Here is a 27757-nt window from a genome sequence, read left to right as displayed (position 1 = left end):
ACTCAGAATAATGGCTCTGCCGTTCTCAAGGAGTGGGGCTCTGCATCCCAAGAAGCATGTTGTCTGTCTCCTCCAGGCATCATTTGTCCCACAGCCTGAGACAGAGAATAGAGACATCTGGCTGAGACCCTACCAGAAACTAGCGTGGTTCCAGATCAGAACAGCTAATGACGTTGAGTTGGTTAGACAGCACAAACAGATCTGGGACCAGGCTAGCAAGAAGCTATATGACAGCCTAATTATCCTCAGCCAGCAAAATGCCTGAAACACAGAAACTCACAGGACAAAATGTTTTGCATTGGAAAATTTGATTTCTTATTGGACAAGCTAATACCTAATACCTACCCATTTTCACTCAATTTTGGAGTGTTTTATAATCTTTCGTGCCTACTGAACAAAATCCAGGAAGACACTCAGGATGCTATGATGAGACATGGAATACAATGATAGGACCTGGGACACAACAAGTACGCAATACAGACAGTCAAGGACAAGGACAGAGAATCAGTGTCCGACTCAAATATCGGACTATGGAATCATCTGAGAAAGGCAACACCTCTACTTCACACAGTCATGTTGTCTACCTCAGTGTCACCTCTGTGTCCCCTCCACCATAACCGCATCGTCACCACTGTCCCACCAGTCACCTCCAAACCCCTACCTACCGTCAGTCAGCACTTCTGCCTGGAGCTACCTACCCCCATCCTCATCCACTCAGCGAAAGTCAACCATGTGAAGCTGCATAGTACTGTAGGGCTCTCACTCTCCAGACCCATCTGCAGTTAAACTAAACCCTGGTCATGTTCACTAGCAATAATGTTCTGAAATGGAGAGAAATTGTACAATTAGAACACAGATTTTAATTTCCCCAAAAGAAAAGGAAACGTGTTTTTCTATGGAGTGCTGGTCTCCGAGCATTTCGTGCTATTCTGTAATACGGCCTGTAATACGTTTCGTATGGTATGTGTTCATTTTTGGATGTCCATCAACCATTTCATATGATATGTATGTTACAAATTTGCAGGCTTTGTTATGAATTGTAGCTAGGTGGCTAATGTTAGCTAGCAGGGTTAAGGGTAAATTTATGAGTTAGGTTAAAATGTTAAGGTTAGTGTTAGGGGATGGGTTAGCTAACATGCTAAGTAGTTGCAAAGTTGTTAAATAGCTAACCCCCATAGAGAGATTGAGCCATAGAGGGATTGAGCCATAGAGGGATGGAGCCATAGAGGGATGGAGCCAAAGAGAGATTGAGCCATAGAGGGATGGAGCCATAGAGGGATGGAGCCATAGAGGGATGGAGCCATACAGGGATGGAGCCATAGAGGGATTGAGCCATAGAGGGATGGAGCCATAGAGGGATGGAGCCAAAGAGGGATGGAGCCATACAGGGATGGAGCCATAGAGGGATTGAGCCGTAGAGAGATGGAGCCATAGAGGGATGGAGCCAAAGAGGGATGGAGCCATAGAGGGATGGAGCCATAGAGGGATGGACCCATAGAGGGATGGACCCATAGAGGGATGGAGCCATAGAGATTTGGAGCCATAGCGAGATGGAGCCATAGAGGGATGGAGCCATAGAGATTTGGAGCCAAAGAGGGATGGAGTCAAAGAGGGATGGAGCCATAGAGGGATGGAACCATAGAGGGATGGAGTCATAGAGGGATGGACCCATAGAGGGATGGACCCATAGAGGGATGGACCCATAGAGGGATGGAACCATAGAGGGATGGAACCATAGAGGGATGGAGCCATAGAGAGATGGAGCCATAGAGGGATGGAGCCATAGAGGGATGGAGCCATAGAGGGATGGAGTCATAGAGGGATGGAGCCATAGAGGGATGGAGCCATAGAGATTTGGAGCCATAGAGAGATTGAGCCATAGAGGGATGGAGTCATAGAGATTTGGAGCCATAGAGGGATGGAGCCATAGAGATTTGGAGCCAAAGAGGGATGGAGTCATAGAGGGATGGAGTCATAGAGGGATGGACCCATAGAGGGATGGAGCCATAGAGATTTGGAGCCATAGAGAGATGGAGCCATAGAGGGATTGAGCCATAGAGGGATGGAGCCAAAGAGGGATGGAGCCATAGAGGGATGGAGTCATAGAGAGATGGAGCCATAGAGGGATGGAGCCATAGAGGGATGGAGCCATAGAGGGATGGAGCCATAGAGAGATGGAACCATAGAGATTTGGAGCCAAAGAGGGATGGAGTCAAAGAGGGATGGAGCCATAGAGGGATGGAGTCATAGAGGGATGGAGTCATAGAGGGATGGACCCATAGAGGGATGGAGCCATAGAGGGATGGAGCCATAGAGGGATGGAACCATTGAGGGATGGAGCCATAGAGGGATGGAGCCATAGAGGGATGGAGCCATAGAGGGATGGAACCATAGAGGGATGGAGCCATAGAGGGATGGAGCCATAGAGGGGTGTGGAAAGGAAGAGAGGGGCTTTTAGAATAATCACTTCATGAGGCACATTAATTCGCTTCACGCATCACAGCGTCACAGGCCTGAGAGGAACGTGCCATCCCACTCTCTTCTCCACATTTCTGTGTCTAACTCCGTGGACACACACACATTCATACACACATGGGTTTAATGCATCACTGCTACGCTCTCTCTCTTCCTTTTTTTGTTCCTGTAAACTTAAAATTATATATTTTTAACCGTGTAACTGATTTGCGAGTGGGCGACAGTTTCACATTTCTATAAACTAGCTGAGAGTGAAACATGAATATTTTAAGCAGCTTAGCGCTGATTTAAATATATTTACTCTGAGTCTGCTGGCTGTGGGCCAGGACAGAGTGTAATACCCACAAAGCTGCCACTGCTAAACTCTATTTGAGGGAGCTGATCATTCGGACTGGCAGAACTAAGGCAAATTAAGTCAATTAACTCACTGAAATATATTTCTTCTACATTTTACAACCCTTTGAAAAAGAATGCAGGGTGAATTTAAGATAGCTAGCCTAGCGTTGAGAGGAGGGTGATTATATATACACACAGCAAAGAAAGAATTCAAGAGGCAGAAAATATCTAGCAATGAAGGGTAAAAGCAGGGGCCATTTTGAGAATGTTTAAGTAAAGAGGAGAAGAAGAAGCAGCCTCTCTGGTTATAATGTGCAGGAGATAACCGGGGATGCCATGCATTTTTAAACAGAGAGCACATAAGACATAGGACATGTATTTAATCAAAGACACACTGTGACTGAAAAATTTAGGCAGGGTGGTGTTTGTGCCTAATATTTGCTTATTCACATATCTTCTAATGTAAAAGCACGGGGGTGTAGAAATCCTGTCACCTCTTCCGGGAGAGAGGAGAAGAGGGGAGAAGGCTGCATGGGAGGCTGCAGGTGTAGAGAAAGTGATTATTAATTAGCCTTCCTCCTCAGTCAAAACACACCACTCCTCTGGAAATCCCTTATGGCGTGAAAGCTACTGAAGAAAAATGGTAGATTCTAGCTATAATGTCACTTCATCCAACAGATGTTAGTTCATACATTTAAAAAAAACAAGCAGGATAGGATTGCAACATGGGGAAGTTGTAGGGACTGTAATACTGTCAGCCTGTTGCAGTAATGACTAGGTAGGGAGAGAAGAAGAACACCTGAGCAGGAAGTGGTCTTTAAACCAGGACATGAGCAGCAAATGCAGCCTTTGGAGGGTTACATTTTCCGACACAGCTATGGTGTCAATTTCATATCATCTGGTTGAATTATCCTCAATGAAGGATGATATAATGATATTTAGCCTACAGCCATCCTGTGCCAACCATGCAACATTACAGTATAGTATGTTGTCCTCCACAAAAATATCTGTCAGACAGCAGACACAAATCTGTAGTGTCTTCCTATAATCATAGAATCATAAAAATGTCCATCCTACCCCACTTCCCACACCTACAAGCCACATAGATTCAATTAGCATAAAATATGATAGGCCTACGAGGAAATTAAATCAATAATGTTTGACATTGATGCCTGTCAAAATGTCATGCTTCCACCCATTGGCACCCCCAATGGCAACTCTCTCTCTCTCATTAAAAACACTCCTTGCATTATTTGACCTTGACACCTGTCCCACTGGCACCCATATTAAATGATGGTGGAGCGTTTAAAACACTTGGCAAAAAGCTTACAGGCACAGATCTCAAGTTCACGCCAAGGTCCTCTCTGACGCTGTGTAGGCCTCTCATCACCTAGACTTTCTGATGGGAAGAGAGCTCTTTGTGTGTGTGTGTGTGTGTGTGTGTGTGTGTGTGTGTGTGTGTGTGTGTGTGTGTGTGTGTGTGTGTGTGTGTGTGTGTGTGTGTGTGTGTGTGTGTGTGTGTCTGTCTGTCTGTCTGTCTGTCTGTCTGTCTGTCTGTCTGTCTGTCTGTCTGTCTGTCTGTCTGTCTGTCTGTCTGTCTGTCTGTCTGTCTGTCTGTCTGTCTGTCTGTCTGCCTGCCTGCCTGCCTGCCTGCCTGCCTGCCTGCCTGCCTGCCTGCCTGCCTGCCTGCCTGCCTGCCTGCCTGCCTGCCTGCCTGCCTGCCTGCCTGCCTGCCTGCCTGCCTGCCTGCCTGTCTGTCTGCCTGCCTGCCTGCCTGTCTGCCTGTCTGCCTGTCTGTCTGTCTGCCTGCCTGTCTGTCTGTCTGCCTGCCCCTCAGGTTATCACCAGCCGTGGCTGCAGTCTGTGACTTAACAGCGACAACGTTGGTTAAATGTTGCTCCTTTGGCAACAGATAAATGTTTTACTGATTCCCACATCTCAATGTCATAAAACACCCCTCTCCATTGACTAGCATAGGATGCATTATACTTGCCACCGACGGTGTGAGCTACAGTTAAGTTATCACACCATTAAGACATTCAATTGATTTAAAATTGATTTTTATACACCATTTTTGACCCGAGGACCCATCTTCCTAGGCAGTTATTGGTGCGAGACGTGCTGATGGCAAAATATATAAACTACATTTATATGGAGGAAAGCAGAGAAAAGCAAGGCTCTCCTTCCGTTACATTTAGTAAATAAACACTTAAAATGTCCATTCCAGCAGAAGCAATCCCAACGCTGGAGTCAAGCACTGATTTCTGAAAACATTCAACAACTTGATATCACACCCACAACCACATAGAAACACAGCAACATCTCCGCTTTAAAATACATCAGCCTCTCTACTAGATGGCTCCATCAGGCATTATTAGCTTCTTCTAACTGGGGTCAAACTCAGTTCAGCCAACAATACACCAGCAGCAAGCCTGTAATTGATATGATAGCTTCCTTACTAGCCCTGTGAAGCTGACCTCTAATATGAAGATGCACATCTCTGTCTGTGTACTAATTAAAGCCAGAGTACGTGTGGGTCCCCAGGCCATGCATGCCTCAGGAAAGTTATTGTAAACATATATCACATGCCATCCAGGAACAGCTTCTACCCCCAAGCCATAAGACTGCTAAATAGGCAGACTGTTAAATAGTTCACTAATGATACCCAAACTATCTGCATTGAGTCTATCTTGCACTCACCCTATGCACACTCACTAGACTATATACTGTATACACACCACAAACACACTCACTAGACTATATACTGTATACACACCACAAACACACTCACTAGACTATATACTGTATACACACCACAAACACACTCACTAGACTATATACTGTATACACACCACAAACACACTCACTAGACTATATACTGTATACACACCACAAACACACTCACTAGACTATATACTGTATACACACCACAAACACACTCACTAGACTATATACTGTATACACACCACAAACACACTCACTAGACTATATACTGTATACACACCACAAACACACTCACTAGACTATATACTGTATACACACCACAAACACACTCACTAGACTATATACTGTATACACACCACAAACACACTCACTAGACTATATACTGTATACACACCACAAACACACTCACTAGACTATATACTGTATACACCACAAACACAAACTATATACACACTCACTAGACTATATACTGTATACACACCACAAACACACTCACTAGACTATATACTGTATACACACCACAAACACACTCACTAGACTATATACTGTATACACACCACAAACACACTCACTAGACTATATACTGTATACACACCACAAACACACTCACTAGACTATATACTGTATACACACCACAAACACACTCACTAGACTATATACTGTATACACACCACAAACACACTCACTAGACTATATACTGTATACACACCACAAACACACTCACTAACTATATACTGTATACACACCACAAACACACTCACTAGACTATATACTGTATACACACCACAAACACACTCACTAGACTATATACTGTATACACACACCACAAACACACTCACTAGACTATATACTGTATACACACCACAAACACACTCACTAGACTATATACTGTATACACACCACAAACACACTCACTAGACTATATACTGTATACACACCACAAACACACTCACTAGACTATATACTGTATACACACCACAAACACACTCACTAGACTATATACTCTATACACACCACAAACACACTCACTAGACTATATACTGTATACACACCACAAACACACTCACTAGACTATATACTGTATGCACACCACAAACACACTCACTAGACTATATACTGTATACACACCACAAACACACTCACTAGACTATATACTGTATACACACCACAAACACACTCACTAGACTATATACTGTATACACACCACAAACACACTCACTAGACTAGACTATATACTGTATACACACCACAAACACACTCACTAGACTATATACTGTATACACACCACAAACACACTCACTAGACTATATACTGTATACACACCACAAACACACTCACTAGACTATATACTGTATACACACCACAAACACACTCACTAGACTATATACTGTATACACACCACAAACACACTCACTAGACTATATACTGTATACACACCACAAACACACTCACTAGACTATATACTGTATACACACCACAAACACACTCACTAGACTATATACTGTATACACACCACAAACACACTCACTAGACTATATACTGTATACACACCACAAACACACTCACTAGACTATATACTGTATACACACCACAAACACACTCACTAGACTATATACTGTATACACACCACAAACACACTCACTAGACTATATACTGTATACACACCACAAACACACTCACTAGACTATATACTGTATACACACCACAAACACACTCACTAGACTATATACTGTATACACACCACAAACACACTCACTAGACTATATACTGTATACACACCACAAACACACTCACTAGACTATATACTGTATACACACCACAAACACACTCACTAGACTATATACTGTATACACACCACAAACACACTCACTAGACTATATACTGTATACACACCACAAACACACTCACTAGACTATATACTGTATACACACCACAAACACACTCACTAGACTATATACTGTATACACACCACAAACACACTCACTAGACTATATACTGTATACACACCACAAACACACTCACTAGACTATATACTCTATACACACCACAAACACACTCACTAGACTATATACTGTATACACACCACAAACACACTCACTAGACTATATACTGTATGCATCACTAGACACACCACAAAACACACTCACTAGACTATATACTGTATACACACCACAAACACACTCACTAGACTATATACTGTATACACACCACAAACACACTCACTAGACTATATACTGTATACACACCACAAACACACTCACTAGACTATATACTGTATACACACCACAAACACACTCACTAGACTATATACTGTATACACACCACAAACACACTCACTAGACTATATACTGTATACACACCACAAACACACTCACTAGACTATATACTGTATACACACCACAAACACACTCACTAGACTATATACTGTATACACACCACAAACACACTCACTAGACTATATACTGTATACACACCACAAACACACTCACTAGACTATATACTGTATACACACCACAAACACACTCACTAGACTATATACTGTATACACACCACAAACACACTCACTAGACTATATACTGTATACACACCACAAACACACTCACTAGACTATATACTGTATACACACCACAAACACACTCACTAGACTATATACTGTATACACACCACAAACACACTCACTAGACTATATACTGTATACACACCACAAACACACTCACTAGACTATATACTGTATACACACCACAAACACACTCACTAGACTATATACTGTATACACACCACAAACACACTCACTAGACTATATACTGTATACACACCACAAACACACTCACTAGACTATATACTCTATACACACCACAAACACACTCACTAGACTATATACTGTATACACACCACAAACACACTCACTAGACTATATACTGTATACACACCACAAACACACTCACTAGACTATATACTGTATACACACCACAAACACACTCACTAGACTATATACTGTATACACACCACAAACACACTCACTAGACTATATACTCTATACACACCACAAACACACTCACTAGACTATATACTGTATACACACCACAAACACACTCACTAGACTATATACTGTATACACACCACAAACACACTCACTAGACTATATACTGTTTACACACCATATACACACTCGCTCACACACACTACATTGACACTCCCACACAACTTCACATACACCACATATGCACACAAACACAACACACACATGCATACCGACATAACACAAACACACATGCATACATATTACACACACACACACACACACACACACACACACACACACACACACACACACACACACACACACACACACACACACACACACACACACACACACACACACACACACACACACACACACACACACACACACACACACACACACACACACACACACACTACCTTTACACTCATCATTAGCTGCTGCTACTCTGTTCTTTATTTTACTCTTATTATTATCTATCCTGATGCCTAGTCACTTGACCCCGCCTTCATATACATATCAAATCAAGCTTTATTTATATAGCACATTTCAGAGAAAAAACTAAAGTAGAACAATACAAACTAAAAGACTAAAAAGCACCCTAAGGAAAAGCAAAGCTAAGAAGGTTTTAAGATCCCTTTTAAATATGTCCACAGTTTTGGCCCCACTCAGGTTCTCTGGCAGGCTATTCCAGAAGCTGGGGACATAATAACTAAAAGCTGCCTCTCCGTGCCTCTTGGTCCTAGGTTTTGTGATAGTTAAAAGGGCAGGGCCAGAGGACCTGAGGGACCTACTGGGTACATAACTTAAAAGCATGTCTGACATGTATTGGGCTGCACAATCGTGGATTGATTTGAAGAGAATAATCTTACAATTCATTCTAAAACTCACAGGCAGCCAGTGCAGGGACTTTAAAACCAGTGTAATGTGCGTTGCAGCATTCTGTATGTTTTGCAGTTGACCAATGGATTTTTTGGGTAGACCAGACAGGAGAGTATTACAGTAGTCAAGTCTGCTTGTAATAAAAGTATGGATGAGTCTCTCTGTATCAGCCTGAGAGAGAAAAGGACACACCTTGGAAATGTTCCTCAGGCAGTTCAAATATATTTTGGTCACATTCCTAATGTGTGATTTGAAATTGAGTTCAGAATTTAAAATAATACCTAGTTTTTTTACATGTTTTTTTATCTTCATTGCCTGCTAATTAAAATCTGCGGCCAGATTCTCTCTCTGTCCTTAGACTCCAATAATAAGTACCTCGGTCTTGTCTTGATTTAGCTGGAGGAAGTTGTGAGCCATCCAAGTATGTAAATCACTAATACAGTCTTAGAATCTGTGGAGCTGAAATCCACTGGGGACACAGAAATGTAAAGTTTGCATAGCAGTGAAAATCAATATTGTGTTTTCTGATGACGCTGCCAAGGGGTCATATAAACTGAACCATACCTGACCCCGAATCGAACCTTGTAGAACGCCACATATGATATCTATTTTCTCTGAGTTATGTTCACAATGGGTGACAGAACCTCTTGACCGGTTAAATAGGTCCTAAACCAATAGAACTGGACCAGAGTGGCCAAGCCACCTCTCTAGTCTGTCCAGAAGGACATCATGGTCAACAGTATCAAAAGCAGCACTTAAATCCAAGAGTAGGACAGAGAGCTGTTTGGCATCTGTGTTGGCTCTATGATCCTTTACCACTTTAACAAAGTCTCTGTGCAGTGGTGGGCACAAGAAAGAAATTGGAATTTTTCTCAAATACAGTTGGTACTTAAAAAATAATTTAGCTGTTTGAAAACCAATTTCTTCAGAAGTTTGCTTAGAAATGAAGGTTAGAGATTGGCCGAAAATTGCTAAGAGCTGAAGAATCTAGATGACTTTTCTTCAGAAGGGGTTTCAACATGGCAGTTTTTAGTGCAGTGGGGGAAAGGGCCTGTGAACAGGGAGTGATTAACAATAGCTTTCACTTCTTCAGATATGCAATTAAAAGCTCTTTTGAAGAGGGTTGTGGGGATAGGATCGAGATGGCAGGTAGAAGGCTTAAATTGTGGCATCCTGAGCATGTCTGCGTCAATCAGAGAAAATCACTCAATAGTGCCTTTATGTGGTAGACCAAGGCACATATCATCAAACTTCTCACCAGGTCTTGATTAACTGATACACATTGTTTGCTATCTTATCTCTGAAATATGCCGCAAACTCATCAAATTTAAATGTATCTACCTCAAATACCTCGTACCTCTGCACATTGATCTGGTACTAGTACTCCCTGTACCAAATCTGCATCGTTGGGAAGGGCTCGTAAACAGTCTACACCAGGTAAAGTCTACACATTTACATTTACATTTACATTTAAGTCATTTAGCAGACGCTCTTATCCAGAGCGACTTACAAATTGGTGCATTCACCTTATGACATCCAGTGGAACAACCACTTTACAATAGTGCATCTAAATATTTTAAGGGGGGGGGGGGGTGAGAAGGATTACTTTATCCTATCCTAGGTATTCCTTAAAGAGGTGGGGTTTCAGGTGTCTCCGGAAGGTGGTGATTGACTCCGCTGTCCTGGCGTCGTGAGGGAGTTTGTTCCACCATTGGGGAGCCAGAGCAGCGAACAGTTTTGACTGAGCTGAGCGGGAACTGTACTTCCTCAGTGGTAGGGAGGCGAGCAGGCCAGAGGTGGATGAACGCAGTGCCCTTATTTGGGTGTAGGGCCTGATCAGAGCCTGGAGGTACTGAGGTGCCGTTCCCCTCACAGCTCCGTAGGCAAGCACCATGGTCTTGTAGCGGATGCGAGCTTCAACTGGAAGCCAGTGGAGAGAGCGGAGGAGCGGGGTGACGTGAGAGAACTTGGGAAGGTTGAACACTAGACGGGCTGCGGCGTTCTGGATGAGTTGTAGGGGTTTAATGGCACAGGCAGGGAGCCCAGCCAACAGCGAGTTGCAGTAATCCAGACGGGAGATGACAAGTGCCTGGATTAGGACCTGCGCCGCTTCCTGTGTGAGGCAGGGTCGTACTCTGCGGATGTTGTAGAGCATGAACCTACAGGAACGGGCCACCGCCTTGATGTTAGTTGAGAACGACAGTTTGTTGTCCAGGATCACGCCAAGGTTCTTAGCGCTCTGGGAGGAGGACACAATGGAGTTGTCAACCGTGATGGCGAGATCATGGAACGGGCAGTCCTTCCCCGGGAGGAAGAGCAGCTCCGTCTTGCCGAAGTTCAGCTTGAGGTGGTGATCCGTCATCCACACTGATATGTCTGCCAGACATGCAGAGATGCGATTCGCCACCTGGTCATCAGAAGGGGGAAAGGAGAAGATTAATTGTGTGTCGTCTGCATAGCAATGATAGGAGAGACCATGTGAGGTTATGACAGAGCCAAGTGACTTGGTGTATAGCGAGAATAGGAGAGGGCCTAGAACAGAGCCCTGGGGGACACCAGTGGTGAGAGCGCGTGGTGAGGAGACAGATTCTCGCCACGCCACCTGGTAGGAGCGACCTGTCAGGTAGGACGCAATCCAAGCGTGGGCCGCGCCGGAGATGCCCAACTCGGAGAGGGTGGAGAGGAGGATCTGATGGTTCACAGTATCGAAGGCAGCCGATAGGTCTAGAAGGATGAGAGCAGAGGAGAGAGAGTTAGCTTTAGCGGTGCGGAGCGCCTCCGTGATACAGAGAAGAGCAGTCTCAGTTGAATGACTAGTCTTGAAACCTGACTGATTTGGATCAAGAAGGTCATTCTGAGAGAGATAGCGGGAGAGCTGACCAAGGACGGCACGTTCAAGAGTTTTGGAGAGAAAAGAAAGAAGGGATACTGGTCTGTAGTTGTTGACATCGGAGGGATCGAGTGTAGGTTTTTTCAGAAGGGGTGCAACTCTCGCTCTCTTGAAGACGGAAGGGACGTAGCCAGCGGTCAGGGATAAGTTGATGAGCGAGGTGAGGTAAGGGAGAAGGTCTCCGGAAATGGTCTGGAGAAGAGAGGAGGGGATAGGGTCGAGCGGGCAGGTTGTTGGGCGGCCGGCCGTCACAAGACGCGAGATTTCATCTGGAGAGAGAGGGGAGAAAGAGGTCAGAGCACAGGGTAGGGCAGTGTGAGCAGAACCAGCGGTGTTGTTTGACTTAGCAAACGAGGATCGGATGTCGTCGATCTTCTTTTCAAAATGGTTGACGAAGTCATCTGTAGAGAGGGAGGAGGGGGGGGGAGGGGGAGGAGGATTCAGGAGGGAGGAGAATGTGGCAAAGAGCTTCCTAGGGTTAGAGGCAGATGCTTGGAATTTAGAGTGGTAGAAAGTGGCTTTAGCAGCAGAGACAGAGGAGGAAAATGTAGAGAGGAGGGAGTGAAAGGATGCCAGGTCCGCAGGGAGGCGAGTTTTCCTCCATTTCACCAGTTGTATTCGGTGTATGTGACAAATACAATTTGATTTGATGTATCAGTTTATCCTCTCGTGTTCTAATTTGATTGCAAAAACAAGCTGGTAATGCACTCGCAATTACCTAAACTAACTTCAACATATATGGTGTAATTATGAATATACCTAATATACTGTATGAATATTATATAAATCAAAAAGTGGGATTTTACTTTGAGGTGGATACTATCACAATCAAATCTAATACATATCTAATTTATGTGTATCTTTATGTTGTTACCACTATAGGAGGTCAAAGGGAGCAGTCGCACACTTTACTAGTGGTTCCCATCAGAGGAGTGCTGGAGGTCAGGGGTCATTCTAGACAAATGGACAGTCAGCTCCATGGTGGACAGACTGGTCAAAGAGAGAGCGAGAGAGAGAGGAGAAACAGCCTAGTAACCGCTCTTCGCTCCTCTCCCCCTCTTACTCCAAGTATCCCATTATATCTCTCTCTATATACAAGTTCCTGCCAAAATAAAGGAAGATCTTGAGTAAATGAGGGATACAAAGTACATTGAAAGCAGGTGCTTCCACAGATCCAGAGTTATTTAAGCAATTAACATCCCATCATGTGTCAAAATGCTCAGTTTACCATTATTTTGAGGGGTCTCAAAGGCTGTGTGTGTGTGTGTGTGTGTGTGTGTGTGTGTGTGTGTGTGTGTGTGTGTGTGTGTGTGTGTGTGTGTGTGTGTGTGTGTGTGTGTGTGTGTGTGTGTGTGTGTGTGTGTGTGTGTGTGTGTGTGTGTCAGTAATCAGATCTCAACCTAAATGAATACTTATGGGAGATTCTGGTTGCCTGGCTACCTAAACTCCTTGCTCTGGCCAAACACTGAGCCACACCCACGGACGTTAATTTCTTCTCCACTATGAGTCTGGATCTGAGTACCTCCCCGATCAGTTCTAGGCTGTCTGATTGGTCCCAGAAACCGATGGGTTGGGCCAGAGCCAGAACACACATGGATAAAGCGGTGTTTTCGAAAATTCCCTAACCCTAATTCATCATTGGCTTTGATTCTCTGATTGGTTAGAGATGATCCAATTGCTGATGAAATAATTTTGTACAACCCTCATTTTGACATCACCACAAATGACTTAAATGATGGTATGTATGTAGTAAACATAGAGCAGCGGAAGAATGAAGTTTAAGTCGTCAGGCAAAGATTCTGGAGCGGCGCCTGGGACAGCATTTTCCACTGCCATTAACAAAACACCAAATTATAAACATTCTTGTGGTAGAATGGTGTCGCAGACACTTGTAGAATCTATGCCAAGGCCCATTGAAGTTGTTCTTGTGGCTAGTGGTGGTCCAACGACCCTATTAAGATACTTTATTTGAGCATTTACCTGTATATGGCTTTCTCTTTCTCGTCCTCTATTTCTCTCTCTCTCTCTCTTCAACAATAGTATTCAGTAGTCCATGTGTTTAATCAATTAAGCTAGTTGACCTGAAACAACATGCTAGCTACAGTACATACACAGCATAATATAGAGCAGAATCACAGTTATAAATCAGGACACTATCATGCCACCATGTTCTTTGTCAAGTAAATATTCAAAATAATCCTCCCACAACAGCACCTGCAGCGTGGCGGAGTGAATTTCATTTCACCTCCTACCTGATTATAGTTGCTGTATAAACCCCTCTTTTGACAGAGTCTGCTTCACACCTCCGAGCCACATAACCCATCAAGTGAGAACAGTTGGAGAGCTCATTTACTGGCAGATGTGAAATGGCCATGTGGGCTTTTATAATCACTCATATCTCCATCTCCCACTTCATATCTGTATATATATATATATATATATATATATATATATATATATATATATATATATATATATATATATATATAGAATGTGCGTGTTCATGTGTGTGTGTGTGTGTGTCCAAACAATGTGTGCATGTGCATGTGTGTGTGTGTGTGTGTGTGTGTGTGTGTGTGTGTGTGTGTGTGTGTGTGTGTGTGTGTGTGTGTGTGTGTGTGTGTGTGTGTGTGTGTGTGTGTGTGTGTGTGTGTGTGTGTGTGTGTGTGTGTGTGTGTGTGTGTGTGTGTGTGTGTGTGTGTGTGTACAAACAATTCTCCCCTCCTAATGATGGCTCTAAACTGTAAACAGATCATCTGAACACATTAGCCATGCGTTCAATAGAGACTGGTTCTACCAATCACCTCCATTTCATACCTAACCACTAACTATCCCCCCCTCCGCTCAATGATCCGCTTAGCCACGCATCTAAGTAGCTCGCAATTCTCTGCCGCAAATCTTCTTATTTACAAATGATTTGAGGGGAGAGGAAGTAGAGCGGTGGAGGGATCTATTGTTCTGTGTGTGTAGTGTCAGGCTTTTCTGTGTTATTGACAGGCTCTTTTTCCTGAAAGCATTTAGAAAGTTGTTGTGTGAAGGACTGGGAGTATTTATCATTTTAGTCTGCTGTACATACTCATTAGATACTAAACTGCTGACTTCCCCTCCATACATACAACCCTATGACCAACACACCTGACCTTATATTCGCTCAGTTTATCAGAGCTTCCAGAGGTTATACCCTATTGATGAACACACAGTAGAGGCTGACTGGAACAGACGAGCGATACATATCCTCCTATTCTAAATCAATCAAGCCTCCAGGAGGACTGTGCAAAGCGCATACAGTATGTTTAGATAACGGTATACAGGCAACATATAGACAGTAATTCTAGATATGGATACTGGCATGATGTCTTTTGGGAGATAAAAAAAACAATCAGATTGTTATTCTTGATTAACACAATGTCCACAGCCAAAAGCTGAAGGGGTGGGCCCTGCCTGCCTGCCTGCCTGCCTGCCTGCCTGCCTGCCTGCCTGCCTGCCTGCCTGCCTGCCTGCCTGCCTGCCTGCCTGCCTGCCTGCCTGCCTGCCTGCCTGCTTGCTTGCTTGCTTGCCAGCTGCCGACGTCTCTACCTCCACCAGGCTCCAGTCTTTATCCCAGAAACAGTGATAGAATGTGATGAGATATATATATATACACACACTACCGTTCAAAAGTTTGGGGTCACTTAGAAATGTCCTTGTTTTTGAAAGAAAAGCTAATTTTTTGTCCATTAAAATAACATCAAATTGATCAGAAATACAGTGTAGACATTGTTAGTGTTGTAAATGAGTGTTGTATCTGGAAAGAGCAGATTTTTTAATGGAATATCTACATAGGCGTACAGAGGCCCATTATCAGCAACCATCACTCCTGTATTCTAATGGTACGTTGTGTTAGCTATTCCAAGTTTATCATTTTAAAAGGCTAATTGATCATTAGAAAACCCTTTTAAAATTATGTTAGCACATCTGAAAACTGTCGTGCTGATTAAATAAGCAATACAACTGGGCGCCTTTAGACAAGTTGAGTATCTGGAGCATTAGCATTTGTGGGTTTGATTACAGGCTCAAAATGACCCTTTGCCTTGATGACAGCTTTGCAAGCTCTTGCTATTCTCTCAACCAGCTTCATGAGTTAGTCACCTGGAATGCATTTCAATGAACAGGTGTGCCTTGTTATAAGTTAATTTGTGGAATTTCTTTCCTTCTTAATGTGTTTGAGCCAAATAGTTGTGCTGTGACAAGGCAGGATGGTAATCAGAAGATAGCCATATTTGGTAAAAGACCAAGTCCATATTATGGCAAGAACAGCTCAAATAAGAAAAGACAAATGACAGTCCATCACCATATTAAGACATGAAGTTCAGTCAATGCGGAAAATTTCAAGAACTTTGAAAGTTTCGTCAAGTGCAGTCACAAAAATCATCAAGCAATATGATGAAACTGGCTCTCATGAGGACTGCCACAGGAAAGGAAGACCCAGAGTTACCTCTGCTGCAGAAGAAAAGTTCAATAGATTTAACTGCACCTCAGATTGCAGCCCAAACAAATGCTTCACAGAGTTCAAATAACAGACACATCTCAACATCAACTGTTCAGAGGAGACTGTGTGAATCAGACCTTCATGGTTGAATTGCTGCAAAGAAACCACTACTAAAGGACATCAATAATAATAAGATACTTGGTGGGCCAAGAAACCCAATGGACATTAGACTGGGGGAAATCTGTCCTTTGGTCTGATGAGTCCAAATGTGAGGTTTTTGGTTCCAACTGCTGTGTGTTTGTGAGACACAGAGTAGGTGAATTGATGCTCTCTGAGTAGGTGAATGGATGCTCTCCGCATGTGTGGTTCCCACCGTGAAGCATGGAGGAGGAAGTGTGATGGTGTGGGGGTGCTTTGCTGGTGACACTGTCTGTGATTTATTTAGAATTAAATGAACACTTAACCAGCATGCATACCACAGCGTTCTGCAGCGATATGCCATCTCATCTGGCTTGTACTTAATGGGACGATCATTTGTTTTTCAACAGGACAATAACCCACAACACACCTCCAGGCTGTGTAATGGCTATTTGACTAAGAAGGAGAGTGATGGAGTGCTGTTTCAGATGACCTGGCCTTCACAATCACGCAACCTCAACACAATGGAGATGGTTTGGGATGAGTTGCACCGCAGACTGCAGCCAACAAGTGCCCAGCATATGAGGGAACTTCTTCAAGGCTGTTGGAAAAGCATTCCTCATGAAGCTGGTTGAGTGCCAAGAGTGTGCAAAGCTGTCATCAAAGAAAAGGGTGGCTACTTTGAAGAATCTAAAATCTAAAATATAGTTTGATTTGTTTAACACTTTTTTGGTTACTACATGATTCCATATGTGTTATTTCATAGTGTTGATGTCTTAACTATTATTCTACAATGTAGAAAATAGTAAAAATAAAGAAAAACCCTTGAATGAGAAGGTGTGTCTAAACTTTTGACTGGTACTGTATATATTACAGTATAATAGAAGCACATAATTAGTATTATTAACATAAACATTGAATGTTACTATTCTTCCAAATGGTCTTACATGTCTTTCCATTCCATTTACTCCATTCCAGCCATTATTATGAGCCGTCCTCCCCCCAGCAGCCTCCGCTGATGTTAGCTGTATACTGCGTTGTGTCCTCAAAAAGGATAACTCTGTCCTATAACCCTAACGACGTGTAAAGCAGGATAACACCGTCTTTAAACAGAGCAGGGAGACCTTTCACAACGGCAGCCAAAAGAAAGCTGCTCCTTTAACAATCATTCCACTAATCGTGTGTTTCTGCTCTAGTAGAATAAAGCAGTGTTCATACACCGGCGTGAGGAGGCGCTTTCCGCTGTCAGTGGTGCTGAAACTTTCCCTCTGGGCCTGCAACGTATAGCCGGCACGGCCGGCCTAGCGAGGCATATAAGGGGTAGTTTGAAGATTATAACTTTGTGAACACAAGTGTAAGTGTATAGAAAGCATATCTTCAGGCAGAAAGATTATCCGGGGGCACACACAGAGATGGATTACCAAGGGGGAGGAGGGAGAGTGTAGTTGAAGCACAGACGATATGGAGGACTTAATGCTTCCCGACAACTCTCCCCGTTCTACTGTTAGTGAGACAGTGCTGTCAGATTGACGCGTGGTAGCAGCAGAGGCCCAGCTTGTTGCCATAGTGGCAGCTTGTGCGGATGCTGTGTGCATTTCAATCAGGGCCTCCGGTGAGCACGTGCATGTGTGTGTGTGTGTGTGTGTGTGTGTGTGTGTGTGTGTGTGTGTGTGTGTGTGTGTGTGTGTGTGTGTGTGTGTGTGTGTGTGTGTGTGTGTGTGTGTGTGTGTGTGTGTGTGTGTGTGTGTGTGTGTGTGTGTGTGTGTGTGTGTGTGTGTGTGTGTGTGTGTGTGTGTGTGTGTGTGTGTGTGTGTGTGTGTGTGTGTGTGTGTGTGTGTGTGTGTGTGTGTGTTTGTGTTTCTGAAGAACTGACAGGCTACAGTTACAGTGGACGGGTGAATACAGTGTGATGTATAATTCCTTAGCGGGATAAAGTGAATGACAGAAATCACATGAACGACTGTGAAGCAGTGAGCGGGTACAGATAATTGTATACGGTGGCTTGCGAAAGTTTTCACCCACTTTGCATTTTTCCTATTTTGTTGATTTACAACCTGGAATTAAAATAGATTTGGGGGGGGGTTCGTATCATTTGATTTACACAACATGCCTACCACTTTGAAGATGCAAAATATTTTTGGGGGTGAAACAAACAAGAAATAAGACAAAAAAAATGAAAACTTGAGCGTGCATAACTATTCAGCCCCCCAAAGTCTATACTTTGCAGAGAAACCTTTTGCAGCAATTACAGCTGCAAGTCCCATGGGGTGTGTCTCTATAAGCTTGGCACATCTAGCCACTGGGATTTTTGCCTATTCTTCAAGTCAAAACTGCTCCAGCTCCTTCATGGGTTCCGCTGGTGTACAGCAATCTTTAAGTCATACCACAGATTCTCAATTGGATTGAGGTATTGGCTTTGACAAGACGTTCCAAGACATTTAAATGTTTCCCCTTAAACCACCAAAGTGTTGCTTCAGCAGTATGTTTAGGGTCATTGTCCTGCTGGAAGGTGAACCTCCGTCCCAGTCTCAAATCTCTTGAAGACTGAAACAGGTTTCCCTCAAGAATTTCCCTGTATTTAGCGCCATCCATCATTCCTTCAATTCTGACCAGTTTTCCAGGCACTGACGATGAAAAACATACCCACAGCATGATGCTGCCACCACCATGCTTCACTGTGGGGATGTTGTTCTCGTGTGATGAGAGGTGTTGGGTTTGCGCCAGACATAGCATTTTCCTTGATGGCCAAAAAGCTCAAATTCAGTCTCATCTAACCAGAGTACCATCATCCATATGTTTGGGGAATCTCCCACATGCCTTTTGGCAAACACATGTTTGCTTATTTTTTTCTTTAGGCAATGGCTTTTTTTCTGGCCACTCTTCTGTAAATCCCAGCTCTGTGGAGTGTATGGCTTAAAGTGGTCCTATGGACAGATACTCCAATCTCCGCTGTAGAGTTTTGCAGCTCCTTCAGGGATATCTTTGGTCTCTTTGTTGCCTCTCTGATTAATGCCCTCCTTGCCTGGTCTGTGTGTTTTGGTGGGCGGCCCTCTCTTGGCAGGTTTGTTGTGATGCCATATTCTTTCCATTTTTTAAATAATGGATGTAATGGTGCTCCATGGGTTGTTCAAAGTTTCGTATATTTTTTATAACCCAATCCTGATCTGTACTTCTCCACAACTTTGTCCCTGACCTGTTTGGAGAGCTCCTCGGTCTTCATGATGCCTCTTGCTTGGTGGTGCCCCGTGCTTAGTGGTGTTGCAGACTCTCGGGCCTTTCAGAACAGGTGTGTATATATATATACTGAGATCATGTGACAGATCATGTGATGCTTAGATTGCACACAGGTGGACTTTATTTATCTAATTACGTGACTTATGAAGGTAATTGTTTCCATCAGATCTTTTTTGGGGGCTTTATAGCAAAGGGGGTGAATACATATGCAAGCACCACTTTTCTGGTTTTTTTGTGTGTTTTTTTACATTTTTGAAACAAGTCGTAACCGGCCTAGCGTTGTCCGGGTTAGGGGGGGCTTGGCAGGTTGGGATATCCTTGTCTCGTCGCGCACCAGCGACTCCTGTGGCGGGCCGGGTGCAGTGCGCGCTAACCAAGGTTGCCAGGTGCACGGTGTTTCCTCCGACACATTGGTGCGGCTGGCTTCCGGGTTGCGCTGTGTTAAGAAGCAGTGCGGATTGGTTGGGTTGTGTATCAGAGGACGCATGACTTTCAACCTTCGTCTCTCCCGAACCTGTATGGGAGTTGTAGCGATGAGACAAGATAGTAGCTAGTAAAACAATTGGATACCATGAAATTGGGGAGAAAAAGGGGTCAAATTTTAAAAAAAAAAAAAAAAAATTACAGGTTGTAATGCAACAAAATAGGAAAATTTCCAAGAAGGGGTGAATACTTTTGCAAGACACTGTATGTACAGTTACAGTGCCCCCTGAAAACTGCTGATCACATTTCCTACCCTTTTACACGTGCGTTCTTTAGAACAGTGAAGGCCTTCAGGGCTACGCAAGTGCACAAGGTAGCTTATATACATGTGCAATACTATACACTGATAGCCTACCCTATGTTTTTCTATAGGCCTATACAGAGTCTTGCCTTGGAGTCGACATTGGAAGAGATGTGCTCAGTTAGAACAATGCATTTCTTTAAATGGTTGCTAATAGTAACGTGTCAGGACTCACAGCGTACAATGAAAGGCAAGATCAAACACAATCCTTTGCGTCACGCTGCTGCCTGTCACCATCATTGCTAACTGTGTTCAATGGTTGCGTAGGCATTGACAGCACTGCACTCATATTCAACTACATGGCTTGGTTGGTTAGGGTTCTTTCTGTTCATAATCGGCCAAATCATACTTCGAGAAATGGACGTGTAAATATAAGTTTCAATGGATGGGGAGTTTCGCGCGCATTTCGTCAATCAGGATTCATCCTTATTTTGATTGTGTCTATAACAAGAATGGGTCTTGTGTTGATGTCGGCCATGAATAGGCCTATATGATCCAAATATCTATGTAACTAACATTAATGTGAGGTAATGATCAACAAGGGCCCCACATTGTTGCCAACTGTTGCAAGATTTTTGACTGCATGCTCTCTCGTTCTCATTCTCTCTCTCTCGCTCTCTCTCTCTCTCACACACACACACACTAGGTTTATTATGCAAACTTAGAAATATCAGCACCATGGCAACAAGTTCCACCAATAATTTATTCTCCAACATAAATTATTCACCAACAACCCGGCACTTTGGTATGAAGACATAATCGGACACTGCTATTTGGAAATGTTGTTTTTCCTCCATGGCAAATTTGAAACAAGGTCCACAAATGCTGATCAAATCCAGCTATGTGAGGATAATTGTAGGCTATATATGTTTCTATATGGACTGCAGTTATACTAGTCTGCTGTCGGATTATTCTGCATGGAAATGATGTCATGCATAAAGGTTTCGAGGACAAAATAGACAAGGCAATGTCCCTAGACAGCTGTGATAAACAACACCCGTGCAAAGGGGTAGCAGTCATTGAGGGGATGTGGCTCCGGGGCGCACGAGCTCACTCTAAAAAGTCTGGGACAAGAGGACCCGTGGGGTCACGGCAATACGTCCACTAGGAAGTATACAAGACAACTATGGCACCCAGCCATGAAATGGCAACAGTTACAGAGTTAGGGAATAGCTAGGCTACTACATCAAGACAGTAAGAATGTTTAACAGAGAAAGAAAATAACAATCTTACCAAATCTTAAAACGTGTGGCATCCCGCGAGAATATCCCACACATAGTAATAGCAGCAGTAGAAGACTGACCGTGCATCTGAATCTCGCTTTACTTATGAGCGGGGAGGTAATCTTCATGGTGTCTGTGTGATGCCACACTATTTATTCCCTGGATCAGTAGATTCCCCCGAAATGTTTCTTTTGACGTTAAGCAGGGTGACGGCCCATGCGCAAGATCACGGCATGGTCAGTCAGGGAGAAGGTATCATTCGTTTCCCCAGATCCATTAGCAAGCGCTGCGTGTCCAGCTCACTGCGCCAAGAAACAACCTTCCCACTCAGCTAACGGTGGGGCATCCATGTTAGTCTGGGCAAATCCGGGAGAAATCCATTCACGGGCGGTCTGAAAGAGAGATGGACATAAAAAGAGGGAGAAGGGGTTTTGAGTTGCCCAGTCAAAATCCTGTCTCTAGAGACGAACGCTGGCGTGCTGGCAGAATTGCAGCAGACTAGCGAGCCTAAACCTTCCAGGCAGTCTCAGCTGTCTGAAGCTAGCATTCTGCTGCACTGCCGCACAGCATCTGACGTCGAGCCAAGATTAGTGTGAGCGCGAGAGAGACTGGGTATATTTCGCAGGTGCTGCCAAACACACATCGCTTCAGATCCATATCTGACATCGAAATAGCCATCTTTCCCCGGGTGTCTCATGCTGGCACCCGGTACTCTCGCTATGTTATTCACGGTTTTGCTCGGTTCATTCAATGGCCGTGGCTGCTGCCAGTGGACTGGTGCCATGCCCGAGCGGTTTTAAAATCAATCTTTGATGTTAAAAAGATTGCCTCTCTAGATCGGAATTGCTCAGCCTTGGAGTCGTGTGAGAGGTTTGTGAACCAAAACTGTCACAAGTCCAATTTTGATGAATAGCCTATTGCTGAGCTAATCATTTTTCTCACAGAGCTATGCTGTCACTGAGAAAGACTTGCTTTTCGATTTTCTAGTTCTGCTAGTTTTGGCATTATACACTCTTAGAAAAAAGGTTCAGAATAGAACCAAAAAGTGTTATATTTCTTGTTTCATATATGGCACCCCTAAAGATTATATTTAGAACCCTTTTATAGGGTTCTATTATCAGAACCCCAGGGGTTCTTCTTCACTGAACCACAATTGGTTCCATATAGGGTTCTATATGAAACTAATTTCGCTTCTATATAGAACCTTTGAGGGTGCCATATATGATGCAAGCATAGAACCCTTTTTGGTTCTATCCAGAACCTTTTTTTCTAGGAGTGTACTGTTAGACAATTGTCAATAACATGGGCTGAAGATTATAGCATTGTAGAACTTTCATTTAAAAATGTATATTCGAGGTTGTGAAATAGATTTATTCTCAGCTCATGTAATTAAAACATTATACAGCCAATATCAAAGTAGGCTTGTTGTTCAATTACTTGTGAAGTTCTACAATTAGAATGCCATGATTTTTTGTCATCAATTAACTTCAAATTTCAAGAATCTGTGTTCTGTTTCATAGGCCTAAATCTAGAAATATGATTACAGATGACAATGATATTGTCTTGAGTCGTTAAGTCGTTAAGCAGAGTCTTTAAGATATAGATAACACCTAAAACCACTTTAACATTGTATTTGTCATACAATCTAAACCCCAGGACCATAAAGGGCACGACATCACGCTGGTAACGGACAGGACTAGCCTATTCTACACACAGTCCAAAAGTACAGGCAACTGTTATTAAAGACTTGGATGTCATGTTTATCTCTAAAAGCATAATACTGTTTCATTCATGTATATGTATTAGTCATATAGATAGATAGATAGATAGATTAAATCATTAGCATATTATTTGTGTCATTAGGTCTATTCAGTAGATGCAATATATTTGTGTTCCTTTTCACTAAACCCACGCCAGGTATAGTTGTATTCACCTTCACTGGCCATATCTGTAGGATTGTGCAGCGTGGATTTCAGCACCATGGACAGCGTCGCGGTAACCTTCGAACACAACTCGAATTATACCTAACTTTACATATAGCCCAACCAGTGTTTGGTTGAGGATAATATTAATGCTTCTTTACCTTTCTTTTTTTCACTTTGAAAATTCAGAGTTGCATATAGCCTCTGTCGTCATTTAATTAACAGCTCCCGAGAGCATTCGACAAGTATTTCCGAACAGGAGAGCTGCTTGCGTCTGCGTTTCAAGACGCCCGAGAAATATACGAGGGGCTGTGAAGCACCTTTATTGCAGTCCATGTTTGAGACTGCTACACGAGAACCCGGGTGGATTTTCGATGGTGTAGCCTCCAATGGCGTCACTAATATTTTCAAGTCATGCAAATTGACTTAATCAGCTTGACTGAAAGTAAGACAAACGCCTACTTAATAACTCCTTTCTTTCTCCGTTTGACAAACCGACCCATTATCTGTTTTTCCAAAGACTGGTGTGATCGGATTCATTCTCTTATGTAAAGCCATATGATGTCTCGTTTAATTCCTTGTGTAACTTGCACATATAGCTAGGTATTTAAATGTTGACTTAAACCCCGAGTGCCGTTCCATGTCCAAATATGGGTAAGAAAGTGTATTTTCACTCTCCCTCAATAATAAATCATACAAATGTGCCGAGATGACCCAGTGAAAAGACAACGGTCGACAGGGATTTATGGTGATTCAAATGTAATTAACCTATAGTGCCCAGGTGTCATAAAATGTACATTAAATGGGGTGACGGATATGGATAAATGCTTCCGAGGTATTTTTGAGGATAAACGCAGTGACTTATAACTGTTTACTTGTTTATAAAGAAACAATATACGCCTCGTTTCTATTTAAACTAACCCGTTCCAGTATATATATTTTTCCATCTAGTTTTGGAATACCATTCAGCTGACCGAGTATGAGGAAATTACGCATGGGATCCATGAAGATAAATACAATTACACTGAAATGTTTTGTATTTTTTTCTTCGGCCATTACTAAATGAAAACATTGTCAATGTCATATTTTAACTTTTGTAGGCTAAGTCAAATGCTTTAAAACGTTATACACATAAAGCCAGTGGCGCGCAATGAGCGAATCAGTTGGCACGGATGCCATTTGTAAACGCAAACTATTTCAGCAGAGATTCTTATACATATCCCAGTTTAACGACCAGCCTTTACTGGTTACTTTGTAAGAGTTCTCCAAAAAGCACTTTGGACATCATCGGTGCTGTTTTATGGCACTGTGCAATTAACCATCTATCATCTGATCATGAACTTGATTTAAGGCTGTGGTGCGCGCGGGTTATGTGCTCATCAGCTGTGGAATTTACATGCGCAGCCAGTCGGTTCCTTTCCACCCAGCCTGATTATACATTATCTATGGATCATTCATAAAGCGGATAACTTCAACGCCACTGTCAGCCACGATTTGTACGGTATACATTTAATGACCCCATTAATGTATTTTCAACCCCACGACATTTTATGCATCAGCAACAAGAGGAGGGACTCGAGAGGGGACACGCATTTTAAATAGGAGTCGAAGGAAGACATACAAGTATCTACAGGGTTTTGTCCTATTAACTAACAAGTCGTAACCTTTTAAGACATTTTCATTGTTTCTACTGGCAGAGGTGCGCAGAGCGCACATTGACACGACGCGCCGCATTCCCAAAATATAAATACAGCGTTCAACTTCAAGTAGGCTAGTGTAAATGAACCTGTGTAGATCGGGAGGCTTAGTGTGATGTATAATCGTCACGTTTTGTGTCATTTCTTCGATAAAAGAGACGAGGTGGATAGCTTAATTCTCTCACTTCTGTCTCACCTGTAAAATCCTACATACTAGGCATTCGAACCTTACACGCCCAAGCAGAGGGGAGTACAAGCTGTTAAATTGCACAAATAACGGAAAGACAATCATAAAAATATAAAAAAGGATGCGACGCTTACCTTCGATTAGAATGAGCTGAGAAAGTAGTTGATTTGTTCCGATAGAGAGACGAGCCAGATCGGTTCCTTCAGACTCGCGTCTTGCTGCGCTCCGCTACGGCCGTGGGGAAGACACGCCTCCTGTTGGTCGAAAAAACACACTGCTTAAAGCAACAGGGGACCTGCACAACGATCGATGGATGGACCCGACCCAGCGCCCGGTGGATCTCCAAGTCGAGGTGAGGTGAGACCTGTAGCATGGGGAACAGGGGAATCAATGAATGAATTATTTCATCCATACCACTGAATTCAACTTCTATGCACAACGGTGTGTGAGGATTTATTTGAGCTTTAATTGAACAAATGGAAAAACAATACGAGGATGGTGCGTATCAAAATGTTAAGCCTCTGGGAGTGCCATGTCGGACAAGTATAATGGGAGTGCCATGTAGGACAAGTGTAATGGGAGTGTCATGTAGGACAAGTATAATGGGAGTGCCATGTAGGACAAGTGTGATGGGAGTGTCATGTAGGACAAGTGAAATGGGAGTGCCATGTAGGACAAGTGTGATGGGAGTGCCATGTAGGACAAGTGAAATGGGAGTGCCATGTAGGACAAGTGAAATGGGAGTGCCATGTAGGACAAGTGTCATGGGAGTGCCATGTAGGACAAGTGTCATGGGAGTGCCATGTAGGACAAGTGTAATGGGAGTGCCATGTAGGACAAGTGTATTGGGAGTGCCATGTAGGACAAATGTAAGTGGGAGTGCCATGTAGGACAAGTGTGATGGGAGTGGCAGATGGGAGTGCCATGTAGGACAAGTGTAATGGGAGTGGCAGATGGGAGTGCCATGTAGGACAAGTGTGATGGGAGTGGCAGATGGGAGTGCCATGTAGGACAAGTGTGATGGGAGTGTCATGTAGGACAAGTGAATTGGGAGTGCCATGTAGGACAAGTGTAATGGGAGTGTCATGTAGGACAAGTGAAATGGGAGTGCCATGTAGGACAAGTGTCATGGGAGTGCCATGTAGGACAAGTGTCATGGGAGTGCCATGTAGGACAAGTAAAATGGGAGTGCCATGTAGGACAAGTGTATTGGGAGTGCCATGTAGGACAAGTGAAAGTGGGAGTGCCATGTAGGACAAGTGTGATGGGAGTGGCAGATGGGAGTGCCATGTAGGACAAGTGTAATGGGAGTGGCAGATGGGAGTGCCATGTAGGACAAGTGTAATGGGAGTGGCAGATGGGAGTGCCATGTAGGACAAGTGTGATGGGAGTGGCAGATGGGAGTGCCATGTAGGACAAGTGTAATGGGAGTGGCAGATGGGAGTGCCATGTAGGACAAGTGTGATGGGAGTGGCAGATGGGAGTGCCATGTAGGACAAGTAAGATGGGAGTGGCAGATGGGAGTGCCATGTAGGACAAGTGTAATGGGAGTGGCAGATGGGAGTGCCATGTAGGACAAGTGTAATGGGAGTGGCAGATGGGAGTGCCATGTAGGACAAGTGTAATGGGAGTGGCAGATGAGAGTGCCATGTAGGACAAGTGTAATGGGAGTGCCATGTAGGACAAGTGTAATAGGAGTGGCAGATGGGAGTGCCATATAGGACAAGTGTGATGGGAGTGGCAGATGAGAGTGCCATGTAGGACAAGTGTAATGG

General features: G+C 43.4%; 1 protein-coding gene across 2 annotated transcripts in view; it reads right to left on the bottom strand.

The window, feature by feature from the left end:
• The window catches only part of LOC123997959 (glutamate receptor ionotropic, kainate 2-like), a 277808-nt gene extending 251525 nt beyond the window's left edge, over window positions 1-26283 (bottom strand). The window contains exons 1-2 of one of the 2 annotated variants that reach the window (XM_046302713.1): window positions 26117-26283; window positions 22187-22568 (exon numbers count right to left, since the gene is read on the bottom strand). In XM_046302713.1, coding sequence (XP_046158669.1) covers window positions 22187-22304 — 118 coding nt within the window. In that variant the 5' untranslated portion in view covers window positions 22305-22568; window positions 26117-26283. The remainder of the gene's footprint in view (window positions 1-22186; window positions 22569-26116) is intronic. The other variant, XM_046302711.1, reaches the window with a different exon arrangement.
• Between the last annotated feature and the right edge of the window lie 1474 nt (window positions 26284-27757).

The sequence above is a fragment of the Oncorhynchus gorbuscha genome, linkage group LG15 (genome assembly GCF_021184085.1).
Source record: "Oncorhynchus gorbuscha isolate QuinsamMale2020 ecotype Even-year linkage group LG15, OgorEven_v1.0, whole genome shotgun sequence".
Taxonomy (NCBI): Eukaryota; Metazoa; Chordata; class Actinopteri; order Salmoniformes; family Salmonidae; genus Oncorhynchus; species Oncorhynchus gorbuscha.
The sequence above is the reverse complement of the archived record's forward strand: the minus strand, read 5'-3'. Positions and strand labels throughout refer to the sequence as shown.